This window comes from Tasmannia lanceolata, unplaced genomic scaffold (genome assembly GCF_043159265.1).
Source record: "Tasmannia lanceolata isolate RefF3 unplaced genomic scaffold, GAP_Taslan_0.1 ptg000008l, whole genome shotgun sequence".
NCBI classification, from domain to species: Eukaryota; Viridiplantae; Streptophyta; class Magnoliopsida; order Canellales; family Winteraceae; genus Tasmannia; species Tasmannia lanceolata.
Window position 1 is genome coordinate 17,544,495 of NW_027518685.1, and position 27,731 is coordinate 17,572,225.

At 43.6% G+C, this 27,731-nt stretch overlaps 1 protein-coding gene across 4 annotated transcripts in view; it reads right to left on the bottom strand.

The window, feature by feature from the left end:
* Positions 1–1,414: 1,414 nt before the first annotated feature.
* Positions 1,415–27,731, bottom strand: part of LOC143884632 (cyclin-T1-3-like) — a 48,786-nt gene continuing 22,469 nt past the window's right edge. For all 4 annotated transcript variants that reach the window (XM_077388295.1, XM_077388296.1, XM_077388294.1 and 1 more), the window contains exons 4-7: positions 5,602–5,736; positions 3,014–3,189; positions 2,754–2,905; positions 1,415–2,661 (exon numbers count right to left, since the gene is read on the bottom strand). In XM_077388295.1, the coding sequence (XP_077244410.1) occupies positions 1,613–2,661; positions 2,754–2,905; positions 3,014–3,189; positions 5,602–5,736 (1,512 nt within the window). In that variant the 3' untranslated portion in view covers positions 1,415–1,612. The remainder of the gene's footprint in view (positions 2,662–2,753; positions 2,906–3,013; positions 3,190–5,601; positions 5,737–27,731) is intronic.

Below are 27,731 nucleotides of genomic sequence, written 5' to 3' on the forward strand. Positions count from 1 at the left end.
TCCTGGAAGGTCTCAAGGCTTGTGGATAAAGCCTTGGTTGGTGGGAGGGCACCAGATCAACCCTGGAGCTTGTAAAGCTCGTAACGGTTTGGTCTTCACCCATAAGAAGACCGTGTAAAGCTTTCCGAATTTGGGATCTTTACTTTCGCGTGGAACCTCTAATATTGTTGTGGACCCATCTCCAAGCCTATGTCAGATTCTTGACATATGCGACCATCTTGCTCAAAAGCTGTCATTGGACTCAGTCACGGAACATGTCGGAGAGAAAACCCAACATGCTGGCATCTCTATATTATTTGATGTTTATATATGTGCTAATATAGCATAAAATATAGAACAATATAGCCAGGTTTTGCCCCAGAAGCCGAATTAACATTTGATTCAGTATTACATTAGTCTTTGTAAAGTCTCTGAACTGCATTTTTTTTTGTCTTCTTACAGCATACCCACTGTAGCAAATGGGGACATAGTGATCTACTCCACAGAAATATAGCAGAAAGAGCAACACCCAAAGGCTTGTTTCCAGTAGAATCGATGTTGCAGTGCTCAATTCATTATACATTCTGGGAACTTATGTTGATGTCTATTTCTCCTTGGACGTATATGATTATCAGCAGAACACAGTCATCTGATTGGTGGTGAAAATATTGATCATACATTCCAAGTAGGAGGACCAAGTCCGCTACCACATTCAAGTAAAAAACTTGTATTAATTTGCAGCTAGTCTTTACCAAGAAATCAAGTTTAAGAGTGAAGTGATGGGAAGTGTAAATAAATTCATTGAAACAGGAATCAGATATTTTGTTCAGGCATTTCTGATTTGTTTTCTAGAAAGAGATCAGTACAGAACTCTTAATTTTTTTTCTCCTTCCGGTTTTGAATTTGGTCTGCAATTTTATTCTTTTTCATCTTCACAACAAAAGAATACAGATTTGTCTATATGGAATAGTTAAATGATGGATGCCCATGTTTTTTCAACAACGAACAAATAAATCCACCGACTTCACTTACAGAGTCGCTGTGAGATGGAGTCACAGGACCTTCACTCCCGGTTCTCGTTACCTTGTTCAAACATTATATGAGAAATTATATGATGAATGGCCGTATAGACACGTACTCATCAGTCATCATCTCATCCAGCTGCTGTTGGATCAATATCAAGGGCCGTAGTTCAATCTTACTGCCTTTTTTAAGTGTTCATAAGGCCTTTCATCATATAATTTTCTTTCATCAAACATCTTTTGCTGGGTAGTGATAGGTTCTGGTGGAAGATATAACTTACAGAACAAATGCTAACTCTGTCTATTTTAACTAGATGTTCACAAAACTTGTGTTTTTTTTTTTTTTTTTTCAAAATGATAATTAGAAAGAAGTTTGTCTCTTCTGTTAGAATTGGATGACTTGCAAGTTAGAGGATCTGAATAAAAAACTTGAAGACAATGTTCAACATATAATGTTGTATACAAAAGCTCGAGGGCATATCAGCCAACCCGCCACCCCACTGCCAATTCTTTATATATCATCCAAAAGTCGCAGGAAAGAACGTAGATTAAAGAGACCTTAAATTATCTTAAGAATGGAAAACCAACCAATATCATTACTGTTCACTTGCTCACACATGACCTTCTTTGTGCCTCTTATGATGATCTCTTTCCCCATAATCAAGAGGCCCTCTCCCACTCGGACGATTATGGTACGAGGCATGAGAAAAAGGTCGATCATCGTGCCGTTGCTTGATTATTGTCTCTGCGAGAGGACTGCTGCTCAGCTTGGGCGAACGAAATTCCTCTGAAAGCTCACCTTCTTCCGCATGGTTCACCATCACAGTTCTATGACCCCCCAATTCTTCCGTATCGAAAGATCTTGACCTCTTCTTACTCTGTGATGATTGCTCCTCTTTCATCATAGGATAACTTTTAACCCCAGTATCATTGTCACCCTCAATTCCTGAAATTGGGTCCTCAAGATCTGGAAGCCTATACAGGGGCTTAGACCAGCTCTGCCTTCTTGATTGCTGCTTGGTTTTCTCATCCTCTGCTGCCAATTCAATGCCATTTTCGAGCTCTCTCTCGATGAGATCATCTTCGTCCATCAAGTCAGTCTTCCTGGTTGGGTCACTACGGAATTTCTTGCGTTTCTCTAGAGCGGCCTTCACCTTGTCCTTGTCAATCTTTGTGATGACATCTGGTGGGCAGTAACCAGAATTACGTCCCCCATCTTTCAATTCCCTTGCTTCCACTGCTTCCCCGCTCTCATTCCTCTCGGCATTTTCCACAGGTCGCTCAGGCCTGGATTTGGACCTGTTTGTAGTTTCTGTCAAAAACTGTTCAGCTTCATGATGCCGAAGGTCCTTGCTCCCACCTTTCTTCACCTCATGGTCCCAACCCCCGCTCCTTGTTTCTTCACTTGGATATTCATTACTTGGATTTTGCAAAGTTCTCTGAGGTGCACTTTGGTTATCAGGATATGATTGATCCACCACTGGCCGAGCTGAAGTTTGAGAATAACCATTTCCTGAGACCGATTCCTCAACAATGGCCGGTGTTTTTGCTGGAGCTTGATGATTAGACCCACCGCCCATGCTCCCTTCAATTTCACTCCCATGGGAAGATTGTACTGTACGGTTTTGTTCGTAAAGTTCCAACATCTGATTGCTAACCTCTGCAAGAAATAAATGTTAAACATGAGCAAAAAAAAGCATCCGACCACCTTTCATAAATGCTTGTAGAAAGTGTTAGCATATAAACATGAACCTTCCAACTGTCGAGGGGTGACATCAAACTCTTGCCACCAGACTTTTTCGCCGTCAGATGGCAGCTTAACCTTCAGAAATTTAGCAGCGAGAAAGATGGCACCCGCTGCAATGTGATAGGGCTTAAATTGCAAGCAGAGCGATGTCCGCAGCCTGCATACCCCTTTCCAGTGTATAAAGAACTAAAGGAAGAAAGCCCATGGAATCCACAGGATTGACAACTGGAACTGGAAAGAAAGAAAAATAATGGCTTGGGCATACCCGTCATTGACAAAATTCCATGCGACTTGAGCAAGGGCATTCTGGGCAACCTTGAATTTCTTTATTGCTTCGACAAGGGGTTTGTACGGGTGGTGCACGTTAAGATCGAAACCTAGAGTTGCAAGTACAACCCGCTCCCCGAGTAAAATAAGCTCTTTTTGCTGCTCGTATGTTTCCTGAGAAAGAAATATACATTAAAGCCACTAAATGCACAAGAAATAAGTAATCTATATATATATATATATATATATATATATATATATATATATATATATATATATATAGAGTTAAGTGAAGCTACACATACGTCTAGCTAACCTAGCTACACCAACGGCTTAAAATACAGTGGGCCCACATTGTTTGGGTGATCCAAACCATTCATTTGATAGACCCTCACATTGATAGGGTGTGCCAAAAAAATCAGCTCCATAGGATCATCCCCACCCTTCAAACTGTCGAGGCAAAAATGGACAGATTTGTGAAGGTTTTTACGCGTCCAATTTTGCCTCCACAAATTGTAGGGTTGGGATAATCCTATAGAGCTGATTTTTTGGGCACACTCTATCTATATGAGGGCCCATCAAATGAATGGTTTGCATCACCCAAACAATGTGGGGCCCACTGTATTTTAAGCCGTTGGTGTAGCTAAGTTAGCTACACGTATGTGTAGCTACACTTTTCTCATATGTGTATATATATATAAATAAGTAATATATATATATATATAGAGAGAGAGAGAACATTTCCTACACACTTGTGTAGGTAAGTTACCTACACACTACCTTAAAATACAGTGGGGGCCCACATTGTTTGGGTGATCCAGACAATTCATTTGAATGGTCCTCACATAGATAGGGTGTCCACAAAAAATCAGATCCATAGGATCATCCCAACCCTACGATTTGTGGAGGTAAAATGGACGTGTATAAACCTTCACAAATTAGTCCATTTTTTGCCTCCATAGTTTGAATGGTTAGGATGATCCTATGGATCTGATTTTTTGTGGACACCCTATCTATGTGAGGACCATTCAAATGAATGGTTTGGATCACCCAAACAATGTGGGCCCCCACTGTATTTTAAGGTAGTGTGTAGGTAACTTACCTACACAAGTGTGTAGGAAATGTTCTCTTATATATATATATATATATATATATATATATATATATATATATATAGAGAGAACGATTCCTACACATATGTGTAGATAAGTTATCTACACACTAGCTTAAAATACAGAGGGGCCCACATTATTTGGGTGATCCAAACCATTCATTTTTAAGGCCCTCACATAGATAAGGTGTCCACAAAAAATCAGATCCATAGGATCATCCTAACAATTCGAACTGTGGAGGCAAAAAATGGACTAATTTGTGAAGGTTTAAAGACATCCATTTTACCTCCACAAATCGTAGGGTTGGGATGATCCTATGGATCTGATTTTTTGTAGACACCCTATCTATGTGAGGGCCTTTAAAATGGATGGCTTGGATCACCCAAACAATGTGGGCCCCCACTGTATTTTAAACTAGTGTGTAGAGAACTCTCTACACATATGTGTAGGAACCGTTTTCTCATATATATATATATATATGAGCATGCATTTGCTGCGCTCGAGCACAGAAACAGGGTGGGGCCACATTTTGGGCGGGATCCAAAGCATTCATTTGATGAGCCATTTCAGAGGTAGGGTGTCCACCAAAAATCAGCTCCATTGGATCACCTTAGGGTGTCCATTTGTAGGGCCAAAATGGACAGATTTGTGGACAAACAGTATCTGTCCATTTTTGGCCCCACAAATGGACACCCATTGGTGATCCAATGGAGCTGATTTTTTGTAGGCCCCCCATCCATGATGGGGCCTCCCAAATGAATGCTTAGGATCACCACCCCAATGGCCCCACGCCCCAGTTTCTGTGCTCGAGCGCAGCAACCCTTCTCTCTCTCTCTCTCTCTCTCTCTCTTTCTCTCTCTCTCTCTCTCTCTCTCTATATATATATATATATATATATATATATATATATATATATATATATGAGAAAACATTTCCTACACACTTGTGTAGATAAGTTACCTACACACTAGCTTAAAATACAGTGGGGGCCCACATTGTTTGGGTGATCCAAACCATTCATTTGAATGGTACTCACAGAGATAGGGTGTCCACAAAAAATCAGATCCATAGGATCATCCCAACCCTACGATTTGTGGAGGTAAAATGGACGTGTATAAACCTTCACAAATTAGTCCATTTTTTGCCTCCATAGTTTGAATGGTTGGGATGATCCTATGGATCTGAGTTTTTGTGGACACCCTATCTATGTGAGGACCATTCAAATGAATGGTTTGGATCACCCAAACAATGTGGGCCCCCACTGTATTTTAAGCTAGTGTGTAGGTAACTTACCTACACAAGTGTGTAGGAAATGTTTTCTCTCTCTCTCTCTCTCTCTCTCTCTCTCTCTCTCTCTCTCTCTATATATATATATATATATATATATATATATATATATATATGTGTGTGTGTGTGTGTGTGTGTGTGTGTGTGTGTGTGTGTGTGTGTGTTAACTTGGAACACGTGGTTCTACCTTCTGTTTGATTCTCTGGACAGCAGCGGGATCTTTTTTATGTATGATTTCATAGGACACAAGAATGACATCTTTTAGGGGGCGAGGAGTTTCTTCGACCTTCCCCGCAAGAAACATGCACACCGTTGCAATGGTCTGCAACATTAAAATATTCAAAAATCTTAAGGTTGCTAGATGAAACAACCTTTATTGGTTAAGATAGAGATGAACTGAAGCTATATGCTAATAAACCAACTTGGTGCAAACATATATGTTCACGGATGAATTTCTGGAAATTTAGGAGCAATGAATTTCTGGAAATTTAGGAGCAATATATGGGTTTTATCTAAAACAACAACATGCATCTCCAAATCAGCATAAACAGATCACAGATCATCAAACACAGCAAGGATTTTTTTTTTTTTAAATGTTAACCTTAAGATATCAGCCACCAAAGAAACTAAATTCCTCCAAATCATATTCCACAAAATAACTCCCAAAAGAGAAAACTATAAAATGAATAAAAATCAGACACCAATGAGAGAAAGAAATGAATTCCAAATATCTTAGGAAAATCCAAAGACGGTTTTCCCCATACGCTTATCACAGAATCTTTCTAGGTCCAACCGGCCAAGGGACTGTTTCACCACAAGTGAAACAAGTTATCTCCCCACCCTCCGCTCCCACAAAAGTGCAAGGTGTTGTCCATAGTGCAGCCACATACCCTAATAGGGCTTTCACACGGTCTCAAGCAAATCAAGGCCCTCAAGGGCAAGTTTCAACATCTAGGCCACCATTTAAGTGTCTTGGATGTGGGGAAGTTGACCGTTACCTAAGGGACAGCCCAAAGAAACGTCATCAAATGCTTATACAAGAAGAAGAGACACTTTTAGTTAGTGGTGAAGACCAACAAGGCCATGAAGTGAACTTTGAAGGTGAGGAAATATACATACTAGAGCCGTATGAAATGGGATCAAGTTTGGTGACAAGGCGGGTGTATCTGACACCAAAGCAAAGAGAAGAGGAGCAACATCGCCACAACATTTTTTTTTTGGAATGATTAACTTTGCCACAACATTTTCACCACTAAAAACACTAAAAAAAACATTTTCACCACTAAATGTAACATCGACGGGCTGCTATGCAAGGTTATAATTGACTCCAGAAGTTGTAACAATATGGTGGTCGATGATGCAGTTCGTCAGCTCAGTTTACAAGCCATTCCCCATCCTTCTCCTTACTCTATGGTTTGGCTCAATGACTCGGGTGAAGAAAAAGTCTCTAACCGATGCTTGGTTTCATTTTCTTTAGGAAATACATATGGAGCTATGATTTGTGGACACGGACACGAGTGTCGCATGTCGACACTGACACGGAGTGTCAGACACGACAAACCCCAAAAATTTAGAAACGAGGGCACGGCTAAAATAGAAAGTATATATAATCATGATTTGTCGATATGGATTCGCGTGTCCAGTTTCTACACAGATACGAGTTGTCTGACATGGAAATATCTAAAAATCTAGAAAAGTGACATGTACATACACATAAAATTATTGATTATTACACAAAAATGTGTGCACACGACCACCTTAACTCTAACACTCATAGTAGTACATTTGAAAGTGTACAAAGGAGTGTGGACACGTGTGGACACGCGTGTCGTGTCGGACACGGCAGGACACGCGTGTCAGCTAAATCATAGATATGAAGACAATGTGTGGTGTGATATCATAGCCATGGAGGCATGCAATCTCCTTTTAGGAGGGCTGTGGCAATATGATAGGCAGGCAATCTATGATGGATTTGCCAACACCTACACATTCCATGTTGATAATAAGTGTTAACATGGTATCAGAGCCACAGGTCTCGAGTTCAAACCTCCCGGATTGCAAAAATCCACATGCGATGGTCGGCCCAAAGTGGGACCACATGTGCCAAGAGTTTATCAAGTGGGTCACACGTGCGGGGGAGTGTTAAAGTATAAAAGATAAATAACGCCTTTCTCCAATAGCTTAAGCTTTTCGAGAATTTAACAATAAGAAATTCGTTTTGGTTTCTTCTAAGAATGATAAGAGGCTTAGTACAAGCGACAAGATGAAAGGAATCATGACACTTTCAAGAAGGAAAGTGGAAGAAAAGTGGCAAGCACCTAGTGCTGGGGTGGTTGTATTTGATCCTAGCCTAAGCAAAGAAGACATCGACCATGGCCTTGACAAGTTGCAAGTGGGAACTATGGGCAATGATTTAGATGTGCAAAAGAACGATGATACAAGGGTTGAAAGCCTTATGGTACTCCCCAAGGCAACTGGAACACTTCTAGACAAATTCTATGAAGTGTACCCACTTCAGAGGACACATGGACTGTTTTCTATACACAACCTTCGCTTTGCTTTTGTCTTGCTTTTTGGAGAAAGCTCTTCCATTTGACTACAAGTGCTGGAGACGTGTTCAAGGGCAGCAAGAACACGAGAAAGTCTTCTTTGTCTGAAATGAGGTTTGCTAAGAAGAGAGTAAATAGGAAGGTGGAATTTGAAGAGAATGTGGGCGAGGTTTTCAAAGAAAGGGGAGAGTGATGCAAGGCAGCCTAGCATCTACCCTTCAAATACATGGTGGTGGGCCAAGGCCAATCTAAGGGCTAAGAAGAACTTGCCATGAAAAGCAACTTAGTTGTCATGTTAATGATCCATTAGGACTTAAGTGCAATTTATGCACTTGCACCAATTTAAATCTCATTTAACTTAGTTTAGGAATTTCATTTCATTTGAATTTGACTGTAGGGGGGGGTATAAATACCTTTCACTCCACATTTTCATTTCAGAACTCGAAAATTTTCATTTGAAACTTCTAAGTTTTCTTTTAGGGAGTGGGGGGCTAGTTTTGGTGTGATTTTGTACAAGTAGCAAGGAAGAGGATTGATTGAGCTAATTTCTAAGCTCTTCTTTTTCTTTGTTCTTCTTTAACCTCGTGCTCACAAAAGGTTCTATTGTGTTTGTAAAACAAGCTGAATGTCACAATGCCCAGCCAACGCTTGTGAGAGAATTCAGTTCAAGAAAGTCCAGAATTTCTGCAAGGTCCTATCCGAGATGTTTGTTGCTATTCTGGACAATGCTCTTGGAGAATTCACTTACAGATGCTTTTGCTCTTTCCATGATAGGTAAGCTCCTTCGATTGAGATATTTTGGAATGAAAATCCTTTGAATTCGTGTTGGCGATTCAAAGAGGACTAGTCGATTTGTTCATCGTTGCTTTGCATGTTGATTTCTCTATGATAATTCCACATAAATGTGTTGGATCTCCATGGTTTCTTTCTTTTTTTTGAATGGCTAGAATTTCAAGAAAGAAAGACCAACCTGGTCAAAATATAGAAGAAAAAAGAAAAGGAAAACAAAGAACATATAAGTACATTTGGACAAAGAGAAGGGGCACTACGGGCCACAAAAAAATCGAGGTAAGAAAAATCAAACTGCTCAAGGTCCTCCTTATGCGCCCCATCCCTAGCAAGCCTATCCGCCGCACCATTCGCGGATCTTATGTGGCAAACAAACAGATGAGTGAGTTACCTGAGATATCCTTAATCTCCTCAAAAAATTCGGCGAATCTCCAAGAGAAAACGTGGGATCCCCTTAGCCATTGGATGACATTCAGGGATCCCCTTCAATCATCGCTTTATCTAAATTTTCACCCTCTAAGAATTTGAATCCTTGGTGAACTGCATGCACCTCAGCCTCATTTGAATCTACGACCTCAATTGGTCCTACAAAAGGCCATTTTATCCTCCAAGGGCTAACTTGCCAACGTTTCAAGAGGGCGCTAAAATCCTTAGGGAATACCAAAGAGATCCCAAAAAGTTGCAATATACCACTCCATAATCCATATCTGCCTCGCTACGAAGCAATGTATAAATAGGTGGTCCACGATTCACCCTCTTTAATACATAAGGTGAAATGATCAACTATCAACACTTTCCGCTCCCGTAAAAAATCCACCGTCTGACTGCGCTTGCGAAGTGAGGCCCACTCAAAGATTCCCACTCTTGGGGGACTTGAATGGACCAAACTCTTGCTAAACTGGGGGCTGGAAATGACCCCTCCATCGTCCTAAGAACTCCCCCCCTATACCTGCCAATCCCGGATAACCAAGACTTGATCCATCGAAATTAAGCTTCAAGAAACCCAGAGGTGGTGGCTCCCATTCCTGTACTATAGAAATTCTCATCTCCGAGCTTTCACACACCTCTCTCCATCCATGCCACGACAAAAAGGCAAAAACAAATTTAAAGCTTGGAAGGGTTCTTACCCAGGAAATTGTGTGGGCTATAATAACCTTGTTGAATAGGAAAGGGGGTTCCTAGCGAATCCTTTGGAGACTAGTGCTTCTCTCCTTCCATAACACCCAAATGACTGCTAGGAAGGATGTTTTCCATAGAATCTTGCCTTTTTATCCTCCAAGGGCTAACTTGCCAACGTTTCAAGAGGGCGCTAAAATCCTTAGGGAATACCAAAGAGATCCCAAAAAGTTGCAATATACCACTCCATAATCCATATCTGCCTCGCTACGAAGCAATGTATAAATAGGTGGTCCACGATTCACCCTCTTTAATACATAAGGTGAAATGATCAACTATCAACACTTTCCGCTCCCGTAAAAAATCCACCGTCTGACTGCGCTTGCGAAGTGAGGCCCACTCAAAGATTCCCACTCTTGGGGGACTTGAATGGACCAAACTCTTGCTAAACTGGGGGCTGGAAATGACCCCTCCATCGTCCTAAGAACTCCCCCCCTATACCTGCCAATCCCGGATAACCAAGACTTGATCCATCGAAATTAAGCTTCAAGAAACCCAGAGGTGGTGGCTCCCATTCCTGTACTATAGAAATTCTCATCTCCGAGCTTTCACACACCTCTCTCCATCCATGCCACGACAAAAAGGCAAAAACAAATTTAAAGCTTGGAAGGGTTCTTACCCAGGAAATTGTGTGGGCTATAATAACCTTGTTGAATAGGAAAGGGGGTTCCTAGCGAATCCTTTGGAGACTAGTGCTTCTCTCCTTCCATAACACCCAAATGACTGCTAGGAAGGATGTTTTCCATAGAATCTTGCCTTTTTATCCTCCAAGGGCTAACTTGCCAACGTTTCAAGAGGGCGCTAAAATCCTTAGGGAATACCAAAGAGATCCCAAAAAGTTGCAATATACCACTCCATAATCCATATCTGCCTCGCTACGAAGCAATGTATAAATAGGTGGTCCACGATTCACCCTCTTTAATACATAAGGTGAAATGATCAACTATCAACACTTTCCGCTCCCGTAAAAAATCCACCGTCTGACTGCGCTTGCGAAGTGAGGCCCACTCAAAGATTCCCACTCTTGGGGGACTTCAATGGACCAAACTCTTGCTAAACTGGGGGCTGGAAATGACCCCTCCATCGTCCTAAGAACTCCCCCCCTATACCTGCCAATCCCGGATAACCAAGACTTGATCCATCGAAATTAAGCTTCAAGAAACCCAGAGGTGGTGGCTCCCATTCCTGTACTATAGAAATTCTCATCTCCGAGCTTTCACACACCTCTCTCCATCCATGCCACGACAAAAAGGCAAAAACAAATTTAAAGCTTGGAAGGGTTCTTACCCAGGAAATTGTGTGGGCTATAATAACCTTGTTGAATAGGAAAGGGGGTTCCTAGCGAATCCTTTGGAGACTAGTGCTTCTCTCCTTCCATAACACCCAAATGACTGCTAGGAAGGATGTTTTCCATAGAATCTTGCCTTTTTATCCTCCAAGGGCTAACTTGCCAACGTTTCAAGAGGGCGCTAAAATCCTTAGGGAATACCAAAGAGATCCCAAAAAGTTGCAATATACCACTCCATAATCCATATCTGCCTCGCTACGAAGCAATGTATAAATAGGTGGTCCACGATTCACCCTCTTTAATACATAAGGTGAAATGATCAACTATCAACACTTTCCGCTCCCGTAAAAAATCCACCGTCTGACTGCGCTTGCGAAGTGAGGCCCACTCAAAGATTCCCACTCTTGGGGGACTTGAATGGACCAAACTCTTGCTAAACTGGGGGCTGGAAATGACCCCTCCATCGTCCTAAGAACTCCCCCCCTATACCTGCCAATCCCGGATAACCAAGACTTGATCCATCGAAATTAAGCTTCAAGAAACCCAGAGGTGGTGGCTCCCATTCCTGTACTATAGAAATTCTCATCTCCGAGCTTTCACACACCTCTCTCCATCCATGCCACGACAAAAAGGCAAAAACAAATTTAAAGCTTGGAAGGGTTCTTACCCAGGAAATTGTGTGGGCTATAATAACCTTGTTGAATAGGAAAGGGGGTTCCTAGCGAATCCTTTGGAGACTAGTGCTTCTCTCCTTCCATAACACCCAAATGACTGCTAGGAAGGATGTTTTCCATAGAATCTTGCCTTTTTATCCTCCAAGGGCTAACTTGCCAACGTTTCAAGAGGGCGCTAAAATCCTTAGGGAATACCAAAGAGATCCCAAAAAGTTGCAATATACCACTCCATAATCCATATCTGCCTCGCTACGAAGCAATGTATAAATAGGTGGTCCACGATTCACCCTCTTTAATACATAAGGTGAAATGATCAACTATCAACACTTTCCGCTCCCGTAAAAAATCCACCGTCTGACTGCGCTTGCGAAGTGAGGCCCACTCAAAGATTCCCACTCTTGGGGGACTTGAATGGACCAAACTCTTGCTAAACTGGGGGCTGGAAATGACCCCTCCATCGTCCTAAGAACTCCCCCCCTATACCTGCCAATCCCGGATAACCAAGACTTGATCCATCGAAATTAAGCTTCAAGAAACCCAGAGGTGGTGGCTCCCATTCCTGTACTATAGAAATTCTCATCTCCGAGCTTTCACACACCTCTCTCCATCCATGCCACGACAAAAAGGCAAAAACAAATTTAAAGCTTGGAAGGGTTCTTACCCAGGAAATTGTGTGTGCTATAATAACCTTGTTGAATAGGAAAGGGGGTTCCTAGCGAATCCTTTGGAGACTAGTGCTTCTCTCCTTCCATAACACCCAAATGACTGCTAGGAAGGATGTTTTCCATAGAATCTTGCCTTTTTATCCTCCAAGGGCTAACTTGCCAACGTTTCAAGAGGGCGCTAAAATCCTTAGGGAATACCAAAGAGATCCCAAAAAGTTGCAATATACCACTCCATAATCCATATCTGCCTCGCTACGAAGCAATGTATAAATAGGTGGTCCACGATTCACCCTCTTTAATACATAAGGTGAAATGATCAACTATCAACACTTTCCGCTCCCGTAAAAAATCCACCGTCTGACTGCGCTTGCGAAGTGAGGCCCACTCAAAGATTCCCACTCTTGGGGGACTTGAATGGACCAAACTCTTGCTAAACTGGGGGCTGGAAATGACCCCTCCATCGTCCTAAGAACTCCCCCCCTATACCTGCCAATCCCGGATAACCAAGACTTGATCCATCGAAATTAAGCTTCAAGAAACCCAGAGGTGGTGGCTCCCATTCCTGTACTATAGAAATTCTCATCTCCGAGCTTTCACACACCTCTCTCCATCCATGCCACGACAAAAAGGCAAAAACAAATTTAAAGCTTGGAAGGGTTCTTACCCAGGAAATTGTGTGGGCTATAATAACCTTGTTGAATAGGAAAGGGGGTTCCTAGCGAATCCTTTGGAGACTAGTGCTTCTCTCCTTCCATAACACCCAAATGACTGCTAGGAAGGATGTTTTCCATAGAATCTTGCCTTTTTATCCTCCAAGGGCTAACTTGCCAACGTTTCAAGAGGGCGCTAAAATCCTTAGGGAATACCAAAGAGATCCCAAAAAGTTGCAATATACCACTCCATAATCCATATCTGCCTCGCTACGAAGCAATGTATAAATAGGTGGTCCACGATTCACCCTCTTTAATACATAAGGTGAAATGATCAACTATCAACACTTTCCGCTCCCGTAAAAAATCCACCGTCTGACTGCGCTTGCGAAGTGAGGCCCACTCAAAGATTCCCACTCTTGGGGGACTTCAATGGACCAAACTCTTGCTAAACTGGGGGCTGGAAATGACCCCTCCATCGTCCTAAGAACTCCCCCCTATACCTGCCAATCCCGGATAACCAAGACTTGATCCATCGAAATTAAGCTTCAAGAAACCCAGAGGTGGTGGCTCCCATTCCTGTACTATAGAAATTCTCATCTCCGAGCTTTCACACACCTCTCTCCATCCATGCCACGACAAAAAGGCAAAAACAAATTTAAAGCTTGGAAGGGTTCTTACCCAGGAAATTGTGTGGGCTATAATAACCTTGTTGAATAGGAAAGGGGGTTCCTAGCGAATCCTTTGGAGACTAGTGCTTCTCTCCTTCCATAACACCCAAATGACTGCTAGGAAGGATGTTTTCCATAGAATCTTGCCTTTTTATCCTCCAAGGGCTAACTTGCCAACGTTTCAAGAGGGCGCTAAAATCCTTAGGGAATACCAAAGAGATCCCAAAAAGTTGCAATATACCACTCCATAATCCATATCTGCCTCGCTACGAAGCAATGTATAAATAGGTGGTCCACGATTCACCCTCTTTAATACATAAGGTGAAATGATCAACTATCAACACTTTCCGCTCCCGTAAAAAATCCACCGTCTGACTGCGCTTGCGAAGTGAGGCCCACTCAAAGATTCCCACTCTTGGGGGACTTCAATGGACCAAACTCTTGCTAAACTGGGGGCTGGAAATGACCCCTCCATCGTCCTAAGAACTCCCCCCCTATACCTGCCAATCCCGGATAACCAAGACTTGATCCATCGAAATTAAGCTTCAAGAAACCCAGAGGTGGTGGCTCCCATTCCTGTACTATAGAAATTCTCATCTCCGAGCTTTCACACACCTCTCTCCATCCATGCCACGACAAAAAGGCAAAAACAAATTTAAAGCTTGGAAGGGTTCTTACCCAGGAAATTGTGTGGGCTATAATAACCTTGTTGAATAGGAAAGGGGGTTCCTAGCGAATCCTTTGGAGACTAGTGCTTCTCTCCTTCCATAACACCCAAATGACTGCTAGGAAGGATGTTTTCCATAGAATCTTGCCTTTTTATCCTCCAAGGGCTAACTTGCCAACGTTTCAAGAGGGCGCTAAAATCCTTAGGGAATACCAAAGAGATCCCAAAAAGTTGCAATATACCACTCCATAATCCATATCTGCCTCGCTACGAAGCAATGTATAAATAGGTGGTCCACGATTCACCCTCTTTAATACATAAGGTGAAATGATCAACTATCAACACTTTCCGCTCCCGTAAAAAATCCACCGTCTGACTGCGCTTGCGAAGTGAGGCCCACTCAAAGATTCCCACTCTTGGGGGACTTGAATGGACCAAACTCTTGCTAAACTGGGGGCTGGAAATGACCCCTCCATCGTCCTAAGAACTCCCCCCCTATACCTGCCAATCCCGGATAACCAAGACTTGATCCATCGAAATTAAGCTTCAAGAAACCCAGAGGTGGTGGCTCCCATTCCTGTACTATAGAAATTCTCATCTCCGAGCTTTCACACACCTCTCTCCATCCATGCCACGACAAAAAGGCAAAAACAAATTTAAAGCTTGGAAGGGTTCTTACCCAGGAAATTGTGTGGGCTATAATAACCTTGTTGAATAGGAAAGGGGGTTCCTAGCGAATCCTTTGGAGACTAGTGCTTCTCTCCTTCCATAACACCCAAATGACTGCTAGGAAGGATGTTTTCCATAGAATCTTGCCTTTTTATCCTCCAAGGGCTAACTTGCCAACGTTTCAAGAGGGCGCTAAAATCCTTAGGGAATACCAAAGAGATCCCAAAAAGTTGCAATATACCACTCCATAATCCATATCTGCCTCGCTACGAAGCAATGTATAAATAGGTGGTCCACGATTCACCCTCTTTAATACATAAGGTGAAATGATCAACTATCAACACTTTCCGCTCCCGTAAAAAATCCACCGTCTGACTGCGCTTGCGAAGTGAGGCCCACTCAAAGATTCCCACTCTTGGGGGACTTGAATGGACCAAACTCTTGCTAAACTGGGGGCTGGAAATGACCCCTCCATCGTCCTAAGAACTCCCCCCCTATACCTGCCAATCCCGGATAACCAAGACTTGATCCATCGAAATTAAGCTTCAAGAAACCCAGAGGTGGTGGCTCCCATTCCTGTACTATAGAAATTCTCATCTCCGAGCTTTCACACACCTCTCTCCATCCATGCCACGACAAAAAGGCAAAAACAAATTTAAAGCTTGGAAGGGTTCTTACCCAGGAAATTGTGTGGGCTATAATAACCTTGTTGAATAGGAAAGGGGGTTCCTAGCGAATCCTTTGGAGACTAGTGCTTCTCTCCTTCCATAACACCCAAATGACTGCTAGGAAGGATGTTTTCCATAGAATCTTGCCTTTTTATCCTCCAAGGGCTAACTTGCCAACGTTTCAAGAGGGCGCTAAAATCCTTAGGGAATACCAAAGAGATCCCAAAAAGTTGCAATATACCACTCCATAATCCATATCTGCCTCGCTACGAAGCAATGTATAAATAGGTGGTCCACGATTCACCCTCTTTAATACATAAGGTGAAATGATCAACTATCAACACTTTCCGCTCCCGTAAAAAATCCACCGTCTGACTGCGCTTGCGAAGTGAGGCCCACTCAAAGATTCCCACTCTTGGGGGACTTGAATGGACCAAACTCTTGCTAAACTGGGGGCTGGAAATGACCCCTCCATCGTCCTAAGAACTCCCCCCCTATACCTGCCAATCCCGGATAACCAAGACTTGATCCATCGAAATTAAGCTTCAAGAAACCCAGAGGTGGTGGCTCCCATTCCTGTACTATAGAAATTCTCATCTCCGAGCTTTCACACACCTCTCTCCATCCATGCCACGACAAAAAGGCAAAAACAAATTTAAAGCTTGGAAGGGTTCTTACCCAGGAAATTGTGTGGGCTATAATAACCTTGTTGAATAGGAAAGGGGGTTCCTAGCGAATCCTTTGGAGACTAGTGCTTCTCTCCTTCCATAACACCCAAATGACTGCTAGGAAGGATGTTTTCCATAGAATCTTGCCTTTTTATCCTCCAAGGGCTAACTTGCCAACGTTTCAAGAGGGCGCTAAAATCCTTAGGGAATACCAAAGAGATCCCAAAAAGTTGCAATATACCACTCCATAATCCATATCTGCCTCGCTACGAAGCAATGTATAAATAGGTGGTCCACGATTCACCCTCTTTAATACATAAGGTGAAATGATCAACTATCAACACTTTCCGCTCCCGTAAAAAATCCACCGTCTGACTGCGCTTGCGAAGTGAGGCCCACTCAAAGATTCCCACTCTTGGGGGACTTCAATGGACCAAACTCTTGCTAAACTGGGGGCTGGAAATGACCCCTCCATCGTCCTAAGAACTCCCCCCCTATACCTGCCAATCCCGGATAACCAAGACTTGATCCATCGAAATTAAGCTTCAAGAAACCCAGAGGTGGTGGCTCCCATTCCTGTACTATAGAAATTCTCATCTCCGAGCTTTCACACACCTCTCTCCATCCATGCCACGACAAAAAGGCAAAAACAAATTTAAAGCTTGGAAGGGTTCTTACCCAGGAAATTGTGTGGGCTATAATAACCTTGTTGAATAGGAAAGGGGGTTCCTAGCGAATCCTTTGGAGACTAGTGCTTCTCTCCTTCCATAACACCCAAATGACTGCTAGGAAGGATGTTTTCCATAGAATCTTGCCTTTTTATCCTCCAAGGGCTAACTTGCCAACGTTTCAAGAGGGCGCTAAAATCCTTAGGGAATACCAAAGAGATCCCAAAAAGTTGCAATATACCACTCCATAATCCATATCTGCCTCGCTACGAAGCAATGTATAAATAGGTGGTCCACGATTCACCCTCTTTAATACATAAGGTGAAATGATCAACTATCAACACTTTCCGCTCCCGTAAAAAATCCACCGTCTGACTGCGCTTGCGAAGTGAGGCCCACTCAAAGATTCCCACTCTTGGGGGACTTCAATGGACCAAACTCTTGCTAAACTGGGGGCTGGAAATGACCCCTCCATCGTCCTAAGAACTCCCCCCCTATACCTGCCAATCCCGGATAACCAAGACTTGATCCATCGAAATTAAGCTTCAAGAAACCCAGAGGTGGTGGCTCCCATTCCTGTACTATAGAAATTCTCATCTCCGAGCTTTCACACACCTCTCTCCATCCATGCCACGACAAAAAGGCAAAAACAAATTTAAAGCTTGGAAGGGTTCTTACCCAGGAAATTGTGTGGGCTATAATAACCTTGTTGAATAGGAAAGGGGGTTCCTAGCGAATCCTTTGGAGACTAGTGCTTCTCTCCTTCCATAACACCCAAATGACTGCTAGGAAGGATGTTTTCCATAGAATCTTGCCTTTTTATCCTCCAAGGGCTAACTTGCCAACGTTTCAAGAGGGCGCTAAAATCCTTAGGGAATACCAAAGAGATCCCAAAAAGTTGCAATATACCACTCCATAATCCATATCTGCCTCGCTACGAAGCAATGTATAAATAGGTGGTCCACGATTCACCCTCTTTAATACATAAGGTGAAATGATCAACTATCAACACTTTCCGCTCCCGTAAAAAATCCACCGTCTGACTGCGCTTGCGAAGTGAGGCCCACTCAAAGATTCCCACTCTTGGGGGACTTCAATGGACCAAACTCTTGCTAAACTGGGGGCTGGAAATGACCCCTCCATCGTCCTAAGAACTCCCCCCCTATACCTGCCAATCCCGGATAACCAAGACTTGATCCATCGAAATTAAGCTTCAAGAAACCCAGAGGTGGTGGCTCCCATTCCTGTACTATAGAAATTCTCATCTCCGAGCTTTCACACACCTCTCTCCATCCATGCCACGACAAAAAGGCAAAAACAAATTTAAAGCTTGGAAGGGTTCTTACCCAGGAAATTGTGTGGGCTATAATAACCTTGTTGAATAGGAAAGGGGGTTCCTAGCGAATCCTTTGGAGACTAGTGCTTCTCTCCTTCCATAACACCCAAATGACTGCTAGGAAGGATGTTTTCCATAGAATCTTGCCTTTTTATCCTCCAAGGGCTAACTTGCCAACGTTTCAAGAGGGCGCTAAAATCCTTAGGGAATACCAAAGAGATCCCAAAAAGTTGCAATATACCACTCCATAATCCATATCTGCCTCGCTACGAAGCAATGTATAAATAGGTGGTCCACGATTCACCCTCTTTAATACATAAGGTGAAATGATCAACTATCAACACTTTCCGCTCCCGTAAAAAATCCACCGTCTGACTGCGCTTGCGAAGTGAGGCCCACTCAAAGATTCCCACTCTTGGGGGACTTGAATGGACCAAACTCTTGCTAAACTGGGGGCTGGAAATGACCCCTCCATCGTCCTAAGAACTCCCCCCCTATACCTGCCAATCCCGGATAACCAAGACTTGATCCATCGAAATTAAGCTTCAAGAAACCCAGAGGTGGTGGCTCCCATTCCTGTACTATAGAAATTCTCATCTCCGAGCTTTCACACACCTCTCTCCATCCATGCCACGACAAAAAGGCAAAAACAAATTTAAAGCTTGGAAGGGTTCTTACCCAGGAAATTGTGTGGGCTATAATAACCTTGTTGAATAGGAAAGGGGGTTCCTAGCGAATCCTTTGGAGACTAGTGCTTCTCTCCTTCCATAACACCCAAATGACTGCTAGGAAGGATGTTTTCCATAGAATCTTGCCTTTTTATCCTCCAAGGGCTAACTTGCCAACGTTTCAAGAGGGCGCTAAAATCCTTAGGGAATACCAAAGAGATCCCAAAAAGTTGCAATATACCACTCCATAATCCATATCTGCCTCGCTACGAAGCAATGTATAAATAGGTGGTCCACGATTCACCCTCTTTAATACATAAGGTGAAATGATCAACTATCAACACTTTCCGCTCCCGTAAAAAATCCACCGTCTGACTGCGCTTGCGAAGTGAGGCCCACTCAAAGATTCCCACTCTTGGGGGACTTCAATGGACCAAACTCTTGCTAAACTGGGGGCTGGAAATGACCCCTCCATCGTCCTAAGAACTCCCCCCTATACCTGCCAATCCCGGATAACCAAGACTTGATCCATCGAAATTAAGCTTCAAGAAACCCAGAGGTGGTGGCTCCCATTCCTGTACTATAGAAATTCTCATCTCCGAGCTTTCACACACCTCTCTCCATCCATGCCACGACAAAAAGGCAAAAACAAATTTAAAGCTTGGAAGGGTTCTTACCCAGGAAATTGTGTGTGCTATAATAACCTTGTTGAATAGGAAAGGGGGTTCCTAGCGAATCCTTTGGAGACTAGTGCTTCTCTCCTTCCATAACACCCAAATGACTGCTAGGAAGGATGTTTTCCATAGAATCTTGCCTTTTTATCCTCCAAGGGCTAACTTGCCAACGTTTCAAGAGGGCGCTAAAATCCTTAGGGAATACCAAAGAGATCCCAAAAAGTTGCAATATACCACTCCATAATCCATATCTGCCTCGCTACGAAGCAATGTATAAATAGGTGGTCCACGATTCACCCTCTTTAATACATAAGGTGAAATGATCAACTATCAACACTTTCCGCTCCCGTAAAAAATCCACCGTCTGACTGCGCTTGCGAAGTGAGGCCCACTCAAAGATTCCCACTCTTGGGGGACTTGAATGGACCAAACTCTTGCTAAACTGGGGGCTGGAAATGACCCCTCCATCGTCCTAAGAACTCCCCCCCTATACCTGCCAATCCCGGATAACCAAGACTTGATCCATCGAAATTAAGCTTCAAGAAACCCAGAGGTGGTGGCTCCCATTCCTGTACTATAGAAATTCTCATCTCCGAGCTTTCACACACCTCTCTCCATCCATGCCACGACAAAAAGGCAAAAACAAATTTAAAGCTTGGAAGGGTTCTTACCCAGGAAATTGTGTGGGCTATAATAACCTTGTTGAATAGGAAAGGGGGTTCCTAGCGAATCCTTTGGAGACTAGTGCTTCTCTCCTTCCATAACACCCAAATGACTGCTAGGAAGGATGTTTTCCATAGAATCTTGCCTTTTTATCCTCCAAGGGCTAACTTGCCAACGTTTCAAGAGGGCGCTAAAATCCTTAGGGAATACCAAAGAGATCCCAAAAAGTTGCAATATACCACTCCATAATCCATATCTGCCTCGCTACGAAGCAATGTATAAATAGGTGGTCCACGATTCACCCTCTTTAATACATAAGGTGAAATGATCAACTATCAACACTTTCCGCTCCCGTAAAAAATCCACCGTCTGACTGCGCTTGCGAAGTGAGGCCCACTCAAAGATTCCCACTCTTGGGGGACTTCAATGGACCAAACTCTTGCTAAACTGGGGGCTGGAAATGACCCCTCCATCGTCCTAAGAACTCCCCCCTATACCTGCCAATCCCGGATAACCAAGACTTGATCCATCGAAATTAAGCTTCAAGAAACCCAGAGGTGGTGGCTCCCATTCCTGTACTATAGAAATTCTCATCTCCGAGCTTTCACACACCTCTCTCCATCCATGCCACGACAAAAAGGCAAAAACAAATTTAAAGCTTGGAAGGGTTCTTACCCAGGAAATTGTGTGGGCTATAATAACCTTGTTGAATAGGAAAGGGGGTTCCTAGCGAATCCTTTGGAGACTAGTGCTTCTCTCCTTCCATAACACCCAAATGACTGCTAGGAAGGATGTTTTCCATAGAATCTTGCCTTTTTATCCTCCAAGGGCTAACTTGCCAACGTTTCAAGAGGGCGCTAAAATCCTTAGGGAATACCAAAGAGATCCCAAAAAGTTGCAATATACCACTCCATAATCCATATCTGCCTCGCTACGAAGCAATGTATAAATAGGTGGTCCACGATTCACCCTCTTTAATACATAAGGTGAAATGATCAACTATCAACACTTTCCGCTCCCGTAAAAAATCCACCGTCTGACTGCGCTTGCGAAGTGAGGCCCACTCAAAGATTCCCACTCTTGGGGGACTTCAATGGACCAAACTCTTGCTAAACTGGGGGCTGGAAATGACCCCTCCATCGTCCTAAGAACTCCCCCCCTATACCTGCCAATCCCGGATAACCAAGACTTGATCCATCGAAATTAAGCTTCAAGAAACCCAGAGGTGGTGGCTCCCATTCCTGTACTATAGAAATTCTCATCTCCGAGCTTTCACACACCTCTCTCCATCCATGCCACGACAAAAAGGCAAAAACAAATTTAAAGCTTGGAAGGGTTCTTACCCAGGAAATTGTGTGGGCTATAATAACCTTGTTGAATAGGAAAGGGGGTTCCTAGCGAATCCTTTGGAGACTAGTGCTTCTCTCCTTCCATAACACCCAAATGACTGCTAGGAAGGATGTTTTCCATAGAATCTTGCCTTTTTATCCTCCAAGGGCTAACTTGCCAACGTTTCAAGAGGGCGCTAAAATCCTTAGGGAATACCAAAGAGATCCCAAAAAGTTGCAATATACCACTCCATAATCCATATCTGCCTCGCTACGAAGCAATGTATAAATAGGTGGTCCACGATTCACCCTCTTTAATACATAAGGTGAAATGATCAACTATCAACACTTTCCGCTCCCGTAAAAAATCCACCGTCTGACTGCGCTTGCGAAGTGAGGCCCACTCAAAGATTCCCACTCTTGGGGGACTTGAATGGACCAAACTCTTGCTAAACTGGGGGCTGGAAATGACCCCTCCATCGTCCTAAGAACTCCCCCCCTATACCTGCCAATCCCGGATAACCAAGACTTGATCCATCGAAATTAAGCTTCAAGAAACCCAGAGGTGGTGGCTCCCATTCCTGTACTATAGAAATTCTCATCTCCGAGCTTTCACACACCTCTCTCCATCCATGCCACGACAAAAAGGCAAAAACAAATTTAAAGCTTGGAAGGGTTCTTACCCAGGAAATTGTGTGGGCTATAATAACCTTGTTGAATAGGAAAGGGGGTTCCTAGCGAATCCTTTGGAGACTAGTGCTTCTCTCCTTCCATAACACCCAAATGACTGCTAGGAAGGATGTTTTCCATAGAATCTTGCCTTTTTATCCTCCAAGGGCTAACTTGCCAACGTTTCAAGAGGGCGCTAAAATCCTTAGGGAATACCAAAGAGATCCCAAAAAGTTGCAATATACCACTCCATAATCCATATCTGCCTCGCTACGAAGCAATGTATAAATAGGTGGTCCACGATTCACCCTCTTTAATACATAAGGTGAAATGATCAACTATCAACACTTTCCGCTCCCGTAAAAAATCCACCGTCTGACTGCGCTTGCGAAGTGAGGCCCACTCAAAGATTCCCACTCTTGGGGGACTTCAATGGACCAAACTCTTGCTAAACTGGGGGCTGGAAATGACCCCTCCATCGTCCTAAGAACTCCCCCCTATACCTGCCAATCCCGGATAACCAAGACTTGATCCATCGAAATTAAGCTTCAAGAAACCCAGAGGTGGTGGCTCCCATTCCTGTACTATAGAAATTCTCATCTCCGAGCTTTCACACACCTCTCTCCATCCATGCCACGACAAAAAGGCAAAAACAAATTTAAAGCTTGGAAGGGTTCTTACCCAGGAAATTGTGTGTGCTATAATAACCTTGTTGAATAGGAAAGGGGGTTCCTAGCGAATCCTTTGGAGACTAGTGCTTCTCTCCTTCCATAACACCCAAATGACTGCTAGGAAGGATGTTTTCCATAGAATCTTGCCTTTTTATCCTCCAAGGGCTAACTTGCCAACGTTTCAAGAGGGCGCTAAAATCCTTAGGGAATACCAAAGAGATCCCAAAAAGTTGCAATATACCACTCCATAATCCATATCTGCCTCGCTACGAAGCAATGTATAAATAGGTGGTCCACGATTCACCCTCTTTAATACATAAGGTGAAATGATCAACTATCAACACTTTCCGCTCCCGTAAAAAATCCACCGTCTGACTGCGCTTGCGAAGTGAGGCCCACTCAAAGATTCCCACTCTTGGGGGACTTCAATGGACCAAACTCTTGCTAAACTGGGGGCTGGAAATGACCCCTCCATCGTCCTAAGAACTCCCCCCCTATACCTGCCAATCCCGGATAACCAAGACTTGATCCATCGAAATTAAGCTTCAAGAAACCCAGAGGTGGTGGCTCCCATTCCTGTACTATAGAAATTCTCATCTCCGAGCTTTCACACACCTCTCTCCATCCATGCCACGACAAAAAGGCAAAAACAAATTTAAAGCTTGGAAGGGTTCTTACCCAGGAAATTGTGTGGGCTATAATAACCTTGTTGAATAGGAAAGGGGGTTCCTAGCGAATCCTTTGGAGACTAGTGCTTCTCTCCTTCCATAACACCCAAATGACTGCTAGGAAGGATGTTTTCCATAGAATCTTGCCTTTTTATCCTCCAAGGGCTAACTTGCCAACGTTTCAAGAGGGCGCTAAAATCCTTAGGGAATACCAAAGAGATCCCAAAAAGTTGCAATATACCACTCCATAATCCATATCTGCCTCGCTACGAAGCAATGTATAAATAGGTGGTCCACGATTCACCCTCTTTAATACATAAGGTGAAATGATCAACTATCAACACTTTCCGCTCCCGTAAAAAATCCACCGTCTGACTGCGCTTGCGAAGTGAGGCCCACTCAAAGATTCCCACTCTTGGGGGACTTCAATGGACCAAACTCTTGCTAAACTGGGGGCTGGAAATGACCCCTCCATCGTCCTAAGAACTCCCCCCCTATACCTGCCAATCCCGGATAACCAAGACTTGATCCATCGAAATTAAGCTTCAAGAAACCCAGAGGTGGTGGCTCCCATTCCTGTACTATAGAAATTCTCATCTCCGAGCTTTCACACACCTCTCTCCATCCATGCCACGACAAAAAGGCAAAAACAAATTTAAAGCTTGGAAGGGTTCTTACCCAGGAAATTGTGTGGGCTATAATAACCTTGTTGAATAGGAAAGGGGGTTCCTAGCGAATCCTTTGGAGACTAGTGCTTCTCTCCTTCCATAACACCCAAATGACTGCTAGGAAGGATGTTTTCCATAGAATCTTGCCTTTTTATCCTCCAAGGGCTAACTTGCCAACGTTTCAAGAGGGCGCTAAAATCCTTAGGGAATACCAAAGAGATCCCAAAAAGTTGCAATATACCACTCCATAATCCATATCTGCCTCGCTACGAAGCAATGTATAAATAGGTGGTCCACGATTCACCCTCTTTAATACATAAGGTGAAATGATCAACTATCAACACTTTCCGCTCCCGTAAAAAATCCACCGTCTGACTGCGCTTGCGAAGTGAGGCCCACTCAAAGATTCCCACTCTTGGGGGACTTCAATGGACCAAACTCTTGCTAAACTGGGGGCTGGAAATGACCCCTCCATCGTCCTAAGAACTCCCCCCCTATACCTGCCAATCCCGGATAACCAAGACTTGATCCATCGAAATTAAGCTTCAAGAAACCCAGAGGTGGTGGCTCCCATTCCTGTACTATAGAAATTCTCATCTCCGAGCTTTCACACACCTCTCTCCATCCATGCCACGACAAAAAGGCAAAAACAAATTTAAAGCTTGGAAGGGTTCTTACCCAGGAAATTGTGTGGGCTATAATAACCTTGTTGAATAGGAAAGGGGGTTCCTAGCGAATCCTTTGGAGACTAGTGCTTCTCTCCTTCCATAACACCCAAATGACTGCTAGGAAGGATGTTTTCCATAGAATCTTGCCTTTTTATCCTCCAAGGGCTAACTTGCCAACGTTTCAAGAGGGCGCTAAAATCCTTAGGGAATACCAAAGAGATCCCAAAAAGTTGCAATATACCACTCCATAATCCATATCTGCCTCGCTACGAAGCAATGTATAAATAGGTGGTCCACGATTCACCCTCTTTAATACATAAGGTGAAATGATCAACTATCAACACTTTCCGCTCCCGTAAAAAATCCACCGTCTGACTGCGCTTGCGAAGTGAGGCCCACTCAAAGATTCCCACTCTTGGGGGACTTGAATGGACCAAACTCTTGCTAAACTGGGGGCTGGAAATGACCCCTCCATCGTCCTAAGAACTCCCCCCCTATACCTGCCAATCCCGGATAACCAAGACTTGATCCATCGAAATTAAGCTTCAAGAAACCCAGAGGTGGTGGCTCCCATTCCTGTACTATAGAAATTCTCATGTCCGAGCTTTCACACACCTCTCTCCATCCATGCCACGACAAAAAGGCAAAAACAAATTTAAAGCTTGGAAGGGTTCTTACCCAGGAAATTGTGTGGGCTATAATAACCTTGTTGAATAGGAAAGGGGGTTCCTAGCGAATCCTTTGGAGACTAGTGCTTCTCTCCTTCCATAACACCCAAATGACTGCTAGGAAGGATGTTTTCCATAGAATCTTGCCTTTTTATCCTCCAAGGGCTAACTTGCCAACGTTTCAAGAGGGCGCTAAAATCCTTAGGGAATACCAAAGAGATCCCAAAAAGTTGCAATATACCACTCCATAATCCATATCTGCCTCGCTACGAAGCAATGTATAAATAGGTGGTCCACGATTCACCCTCTTTAATACATAAGGTGAAATGATCAACTATCAACACTTTCCGCTCCCGTAAAAAATCCACCGTCTGACTGCGCTTGCGAAGTGAGGCCCACTCAAAGATTCCCACTCTTGGGGGACTTGAATGGACCAAACTCTTGCTAAACTGGGGGCTGGAAATGACCCCTCCATCGTCCTAAGAACTCCCCCCCTATACCTGCCAATCCCGGATAACCAAGACTTGATCCATCGAAATTAAGCTTCAAGAAACCCAGAGGTGGTGGCTCCCATTCCTGTACTATAGAAATTCTCATCTCCGAGCTTTCACACACCTCTCTCCATCCATGCCACGACAAAAAGGCAAAAACAAATTTAAAGCTTGGAAGGGTTCTTACCCAGGAAATTGTGTGGGCTATAATAACCTTGTTGAATAGGAAAGGGGGTTCCTAGCGAATCCTTTGGAGACTAGTGCTTCTCTCCTTCCATAACACCCAAATGACTGCTAGGAAGGATGTTTTCCATAGAATCTTGCCTTTTTATCCTCCAAGGGCTAACTTGCCAACGTTTCAAGAGGGCGCTAAAATCCTTAGGGAATACCAAAGAGATCCCAAAAAGTTGCAATATACCACTCCATAATCCATATCTGCCTCGCTACGAAGCAATGTATAAATAGGTGGTCCACGATTCACCCTCTTTAATACATAAGGTGAAATGATCAACTATCAACACTTTCCGCTCCCGTAAAAAATCCACCGTCTGACTGCGCTTGCGAAGTGAGGCCCACTCAAAGATTCCCACTCTTGGGGGACTTCAATGGACCAAACTCTTGCTAAACTGGGGGCTGGAAATGACCCCTCCATCGTCCTAAGAACTCCCCCCCTATACCTGCCAATCCCGGATAACCAAGACTTGATCCATCGAAATTAAGCTTCAAGAAACCCAGAGGTGGTGGCTCCCATTCCTGTACTATAGAAATTCTCATCTCCGAGCTTTCACACACCTCTCTCCATCCATGCCACGACAAAAAGGCAAAAACAAATTTAAAGCTTGGAAGGGTTCTTACCCAGGAAATTGTGTGGGCTATAATAACCTTGTTGAATAGGAAAGGGGGTTCCTAGCGAATCCTTTGGAGACTAGTGCTTCTCTCCTTCCATAACACCCAAATGACTGCTAGGAAGGATGTTTTCCATAGAATCTTGCCTTTTTATCCTCCAAGGGCTAACTTGCCAACGTTTCAAGAGGGCGCTAAAATCCTTAGGGAATACCAAAGAGATCCCAAAAAGTTGCAATATACCACTCCATAATCCATATCTGCCTCGCTACGAAGCAATGTATAAATAGGTGGTCCACGATTCACCCTCTTTAATACATAAGGTGAAATGATCAACTATCAACACTTTCCGCTCCCGTAAAAAATCCACCGTCTGACTGCGCTTGCGAAGTGAGGCCCACTCAAAGATTCCCACTCTTGGGGGACTTGAATGGACCAAACTCTTGCTAAACTGGGGGCTGGAAATGACCCCTCCATCGTCCTAAGAACTCCCCCCCTAT